This window comes from Raphanus sativus, unplaced genomic scaffold, assembly GCF_000801105.2.
Source record: "Raphanus sativus cultivar WK10039 unplaced genomic scaffold, ASM80110v3 Scaffold4309, whole genome shotgun sequence".
NCBI lineage: Eukaryota > Viridiplantae > Streptophyta > Magnoliopsida > Brassicales > Brassicaceae > Raphanus > Raphanus sativus.
The window spans coordinates 1-6,873 of NW_026619611.1; the positions used below are offsets into that span (position 1 = coordinate 1).

The 6,873-nt window shown below is 35.2% G+C and overlaps 1 protein-coding gene and 1 pseudogene across 2 annotated transcripts; both read left to right on the forward strand.

The window, feature by feature from the left end:
* The first annotated feature begins 372 nt into the window (after nucleotides 1-372).
* LOC130507309 (autophagy-related protein 8f-like) lies at nucleotides 373-1,843 on the forward strand. 2 transcript variants are annotated; one of them, XM_057002019.1, is made up of 6 exons: nucleotides 373-521; nucleotides 758-806; nucleotides 887-942; nucleotides 1,219-1,271; nucleotides 1,353-1,471; nucleotides 1,579-1,843. In XM_057002019.1, the coding sequence occupies exons 2-6, from the start codon at nucleotides 770-772 to the stop codon at nucleotides 1,677-1,679; spliced, it is 366 nt and encodes a 121-aa protein (XP_056857999.1). In that variant the 5' UTR covers nucleotides 373-521; nucleotides 758-769; the 3' UTR covers nucleotides 1,680-1,843. The 2 variants fall into 2 exon arrangements, with proteins under 2 accessions (XP_056857999.1, XP_056858000.1); XM_057002020.1 differs by having other exon boundaries at nucleotides 422-520; nucleotides 754-806.
* Nucleotides 1,844-4,475: 2,632 nt separating this feature from the next.
* Nucleotides 4,476-5,037, forward strand: LOC130507308 (protein GOLVEN 1-like; annotated as a pseudogene).
* The last annotated feature ends 1,836 nt before the right edge of the window (nucleotides 5,038-6,873 follow it).

Consider the following 6,873-nt stretch of genomic DNA (forward strand, 5'->3'; position numbering starts at 1 on the left):
ACGGATCGGATCGGATATCCGTTTCTAAAAATATTAGTATTTGTGATTTGCTTCGTCTTTGACGGATATTGGATTTTAGTATTTGCTTCAATTCGTTAAGTTACGGATATTCGGATTTATCGGATCGAATCGGAACGAATAACGAATCGAATCAAAATTTACGGATATTTTGTCCACCCCTATGCGGTGCTTCCTCTTTATCCTTTTTTCTTAAGCAATATTAGAGTGCACAGCTTCCTTGTACACCGTCAGCAATATGGACGGTTGCGATTTCTTTTATGGTATTGACTGATATGTACTGTCAGATTCTCTTCGATTTTCTCGAAGCAAAATACCACGTCAGCTGAGGAGTTTCTGTATGCAATTCCTTGCCTTTTTTTTTTGCACAGGCAAAAAAAGAAAAAGAAAAAGAAAAAGGCAAAACAAACAACCTGTTTTGTCTGAATATTTGTGATTAGGCAAGGAATAAGCGTTTGATCAGAGAGAAGTGTTTGATCGCAGAAGAGCTTCGTCAACAACAGGTCCGATCATGGATTATTTAGTCCTTTTTTCGTCTTATTGCGATCTCTGACTTGTTTTAGATAAATTAAGGTTGTGTTTCTATGTTGATCACTCGATCGAGGTTCGAAGACTGTGTATGTAGCGTTTAGGACATCTCTGACACTTTGGTTATTTCTGGGGCTTACTATTCGATTTTGAGTGGAGAATTTGTTTTTGATGGTGGTGTGTGTAACTGGTTGCTTATGTATATGTGTAGGGAGTGGAAGTAATGGCAAAAAGCACGTTCAAGGAAGAGCATGACCTAGGTTTGAGGCGTACCTTCCTTCTTGGTTTTGGTGTTTTGATTCTCACGACTTTGATCATGTTTTCTGTTTTGAACCTTCAGAGAAGAGAAGTGCAGAGGCTGCTCGGATTAGAGAGAAATATTCAGATAGGATTCCGGTGAGATCTCAGTGTTTTTCTTAATTACATATAATCCTAAGTCTTTTTTTTTCATGTTCGGACCAATCCTCTGTGTTTCACTGAGTTTAAATGGCACAGCAGCAACATGGTAGTTTACACTTTTGTGGCTGCTGACTGTATGGTCTTGTAGGTAGAATCTGGGATTAATTGTACATAGTTAAGTTGCTTAATGATTCATATTTTTAAAAAGTGACAGTTGACTAAGCTTGAGAGTGATGATTTGTCACACATTTGTTGTATATGTGTGGGATCCAGGTGATTGTTGAGAAGGCTGAGAAGAGTGATATACCAACCATCGACAAGAAAAAGTAAGCATGTCTACTAATATCAATCTGATTCGATCGGACCTGACTTGTGATTGACAACTAAGCGCTTTTTTGTTTTGGTAGATACCTAGTCCCGGCTGATTTGACAGTGGGGCAATTCGTGTATGTCATTCGCAAAAGAATCAAACTCAGTTCAGAAAAGGCCATCTTTATATTTGTCGACAATGTCCTTCCTCCAACAGGTAAAAAAAAACAGATACGTTTCCTTCATTTAAAAAAAAAAGCAAAAAGATACATTCATAGACGTATTCCCAGTGAACATACGAAGTTTTATCTGATTACTTTGCAGGTGCTCTTATGTCTGCTGTGTATGAAGAGAAAAAGGACGATGATGGGTTCCTCTATGTCACTTACAGCGGAGAAAACACATTTGGATCTGCATCATCATAGACCTCTTAGCTCAATATTTCATCTTACCCTTTATTTGATTATATCTAAGCAAACAGCCTAATGTACTTCTCTAAGAACTGTCGGTTGGACGTTAATGTGTACAAAAAACATAAAATAATGTATATAATAATATATGCTCTCTCGTATTCCCTTTTTCTTCCGTATGATCTGAAACTTACTTTCTGTGTACCATCACCACAAACTTGATTATGTGTGTGTTTTGATGTCTTTCACTCTATTAGCCGACATCAAATGATGCCGTGAGGGCACATAGTGGTTTACAAAACGCAGAAAGGCCTATATGCCCAATTAAATAGAAATAGCACCAGGAATTGTACCACGTGACAAACACGATCGGTGTTCGGTTGAGGACGGCCGATGATGTTAAGAAAGAGTCCCACATTGTCGTTGACGGTCGGACCATGCTGTGTTGTCCTAATTTTTTTACACTTTCAACATTGATTTTGTTTCTTCTGTTTAAACTTTATCAAAAGTTTAAGCTAAGATATAGTATCATTTAGTTATTAGTCTATGATCCCCAAAGATTCTCAATAAGGTACCCAACCGGTCACGTGGAACATGAGAGACGCGGTCGTATGTTTGTTACTTTGACCGTTGAGTGGAAGTTGAATGCAAACTCATAAGAAAAGTTAAAGTCATTTTGACAATCAAGTGAAAGTATGCAAAAAAAAAAATGATAGCTAATATATCTATTAAAACAAAAACATAACAACTTCTTCTAGATGGATTTTAAAGTTGGATCTTATGTAATTAATGCTATATTAATCTACTTATTATTGGACATGTTTTTTTATAAATAATTAATATCAACCATTACCATAGTTTTTCACTTCTTACCTTATTATTATATCTACTACGCATGTTTCCTTATATTATATATATTTTACTATAAGCTAGATACATCCACTAGCATATTATACTATAAGATAGATTATTAATAATACATCTACTAACATATAATACTATACGACATATTACTAATAATACAATATATTATCTGTATTCATTAACTTGCATCTATCAATATTAGCAATACTATGAAAACGACTAACTCTATACTTTGAACCTATAAACCATGATATACTAATTTATAACAAAAATGACATTACTGTTACAAATTAGTTTTTATAAAAATTATTTATAGCAGCAATTTGTTATATAAAATAAAATCAAGACCCAAATTTTTTTTTTCCTGTTCAGAAAAAAAGAAACCTATGAATATATACCATTAAGTTAGCCAAAAATCTTCCGAATAAATAGTAAATCTCACCAACCCAAAAAAATGAATTAAAAATATAACAAAGATATTATGTTTAAAATTTAGCTCACTAGATCGGATATAAATCTGTTCATTTCAGGTATGAGTTCTTCGAGTTCTCAACATTTGAATCTAAGTAGGTATTTGATTTTTTTTGTCCGGATCGATTTTTTTTTGGTTCTGGATCATTCTAACTTTTTTATATTATAAATCTTAAATAATATACAACATGTATATAAAATATGTAAATCAAAAGATAAATCCGCGCGGACGCGCGGATCATGACCTAGTACAGTGTTTAATCCAGAGACATCACTAGTGAGATCTTATTAACTGAATATAAGTGGAAGTTAACGTAGTATATCCAATAATGTCCTAATAAGATAATTATCACGAAACTCAATTGAAAAAGTAGATATGTCAAAGCTTAGAGATCATAAAATATAGTGATCTTTTGGAAAGTTATGGGATTCGGTTCAGTCTCATAATAATCCAAAAAAATTGATTATCACTGACCAAGACTTGGGAGAGTGATGTTATAAATAGTTGGATACAATAATGATGAGTTACAGTCAGGGGCGGAGGCAGTTAACATCTGGTTACTTAAAAAAAAAATTGTTTTGTTCAAAGAAAAATTTGTATTGACCCTAAAAAAAAGTAAAATTTGACCCCACAAAAATAATTAGTAAACATTAAAGATAAAATTTAATCAAACAACTAAAATATTTATATTTTTTTCTTCAAAACTTTAGATTTATATTAGTTTTAGTCTCATTTTTTCTATAATTACAGAAAATTATAACTCCAATATATATAAAAAAAAATTTTTGACTCCGGTACAAAATTTTTCTGGCTCCGCTACTGGTTACAATGGAGAAGAATAAGCTTAAGAGATGAAAGAAGGAAAAACAGGAAACTGACTGATAAGTTTCTTGGACTTCCACTTAAAACCAATTGGCAATTAGTGGTGTGACCCAAGTCTCTTATATATTACTCATGTCCCATTCATATTTTCAATGTGGGATCTTTATCCCAACACCCTCCCTCGAGATAATGGTGCGTATAACCATTAATCTCGCGAATCCATCATACCCCTCTGAGACAATGCTTGTATTCTCTAGCAATCTCGGAGAACTGAGCCTTCTCTGGGCCATCAGTTAATGGGTTGATCGGGCCACTGTCCGGGCCGGATTAAAGGATCAGGGTGTGGCCGGCTCTGATACCATGATAAGTTTCTTGGGCTTCCACTTAAAACCAATTGACAATTAGTGGTGTGACCCAAGTCCCTTACTAATGTCCCTCACATATATCCGATGTGGGATCTTCTCTCCAATACTGACCCCACGAAGACCCTCAAACAGACAAAAGGTTTGGCCGATCAAGACACCCACTATGCATACGAATACGATAGATACTTGTATGTAAATGTAGAAATGAATGTGAATATATTTGCAAAATTGGACAAGAGAAGAACAAGAGCATGTTATGATAATGAAGGACCTCCCCACCTGCATTCAATGTTTGTCTTACTCTCTTTACTCTCTTATTATCTTTCTAATACTGCCTACATATACTCCTTCCATATTCTCTTCTTTTACACTTAAAACACACATTTCAAACTAGATTTTATTCCTGCTCTCATCTCTCTTTACTAAAGAACATAAATATAAGTATTTGAAGAAGAAAAAAAAAGAGAGGTCATGTCTTTCTCTGTGAGGAGTAGACTCGCGATGTTGTTTGGTATCATTATTTTGCTTTTGTCATCCAATGTTGGATATGCCAGTGCTCGTCGGCTAGGGCTTCACAAGCATCATCACAAGGTTGCTTCTCTCGTACATGGTGGAGGAAAGAGGAGGGTGCTTGGAGGAATCGAGACAGGGGAAGTAGTGGTCATGGATTATCCTCAGCCTCATCGTAAGCCTCCCATCCACAACGAGAAGGCTTAACTACCCGATCCATTCCTCTTATCTATATATAATACTGTTATATTCATATATATATATGCATTCACCATGTTGCTGGTTGTAATGACTCTTGTTCTATACATAATAATATATACGTGACCAACGTTTCTGTCCTCGATTCATCCTTAGAACAAACAAGCTTCACTATATATATATATATTTTTTTTTTTTTTGGAATGAATTGCAAAATTTATTCAATCAAAATCATATTTACATCAAGTGCTATTTCTAATGTTTGTGAAAAGAATCAAACAATGAAAAATTTTGAGAAACCAAAAAACAGTCTTCATGTTGATGAACTGCTTTGCATCCTCGTCCCAAACCAAGCTTGCAGACCTTTATCAAGATATCGATGTCCCTTGCCGTGAACTGATAGTAGCCGTAGTCTGATTATTTTATCCACAAACAAGACTAGACTACCTGCATCTCTCGGTTTCTCTCCATATACTATGTATAGCGGCCTGAAAGGTGTATCGGAGAAGATAGTCTTCAGTCTGTGCAAACTGTTTGGTAGAAAGAATCCTTATGAGTTTACTCCAAACTGTTGTAAATTTCTCTCTTATGATCCCTCATACTAGTGCTTTCCAAACTTTTGCCGAATAGGATCCCTCCACTATTTTTCTTCTAATTACAACGTTACATATGGATCTGTCACTTAAGAGCTCTTCACCACAAATTTAGCTTCAAGTAGCTTAAGTAGTAAGTAACTGAGCAGAGCCGGTGAGAGATAAACATTCATCTACGGTCCATAAAATATCGGTTAATGTGTGAAAATCATTCGATCCCTAAACTGACTAAAAATATACGTCCTGATCATTTAATAGTTGTTTCGAACCACATAAATTTCAGGGCCAACAGACAGCATCATCGCAAGTTTGCAACTATACCATTGTCTTTGAGAGGTACACACCCTCATGCAGCTCAAATCTTAAGCTAGCCGTAACACTTCAGCAAATTATAATGGTAAACGGTTTAATTAGGACATGACGAAAATAATATTAAAGTCCAAATATGAAGCATTATTTTACATGCTCTCCAATAAACGATCTTCAAACTCTGTGAATACTTCCAAATAACAATTCACTCTGCCGAAAAAGAAGTGGAATCCATGATTTTATTAGAGAAAAAAAGCAACAAAGCTGATTACCCAAAAGGGAAAACCCATTAATACTGAGTGAGGTCTAAAGATGATTTTGAAAGAATATGATGTGTCACAATAGCACAAATAGTGTGATTGTCTGAAGTGGGCCACTTCCACATAAGGGAAACAAAGATAACATGATCAATGCAGTAGGGTACGAGCCTAAGATTATTTATACACACTCAATAAGATTAACACCATTTAAATCTCTCTGCCTGATTCCAATTACCAACTCTGGTATTGGTAGTTTAAAGAAGGTATCAAACTGCGAAAAAGGAGGTTCTAATTTTCACTATTAATGCGAAAGTACTAAGGCAATGAGGCATGAACTCACAAGAAATGCTCAAGCAACTTAATATCAAATGCAAACAGTGTTAAAATGTACTACACCTCCGTTACAGACTTAGAGAAACAACCCGTTGGGCATTGTAACCTTCCCGGCCTCTGTGACAATTAGGACAGGCAATAGACTGTAATGTCTTGGAAACGCTTGGCAAGCACATGTGTGTGAATGAGAAAACTCTCTGTAATTGTCTATGAATACAAAAGACACCACAAAACTGTTTGTCTAATGGAAGAAAACACAAGTGGGTAGAGGTTAGCCTCATGATACTCCCATGTCTTACACATGTCTAATATGTTATTAATAGCGTGTACAGAGACTGTTGTACCAGAAGTGAGCAAGCACCAAAAGATGATCACCACAATATGACAAATAAGTGGAGGATGCAGAAAAGTCGGTCAGCTTCAAACAGATATTTAATTCTGCCGTGGAAATAACGGTTTGAAAAAAATAAAATTTACCGGTAT

Excerpts from the sequence above, each read along its gene's own strand:
- LOC130507309 (XM_057002019.1), top strand. The coding sequence starts at position 770 with ATGGCAAAAAGCACGTTCAAGGAAGAGCATGACCTAG. Across the intron at positions 807-886 it reads CAAGGAAGAGCATGACCTAG|AGAAGAGAAGTGCAGAGGCT; the intron begins GTTTGAGGCGTA and ends TTGAACCTTCAG. Across the intron at positions 943-1,218 it reads AATATTCAGATAGGATTCCG|GTGATTGTTGAGAAGGCTGA; the intron begins GTGAGATCTCAG and ends TGTGGGATCCAG.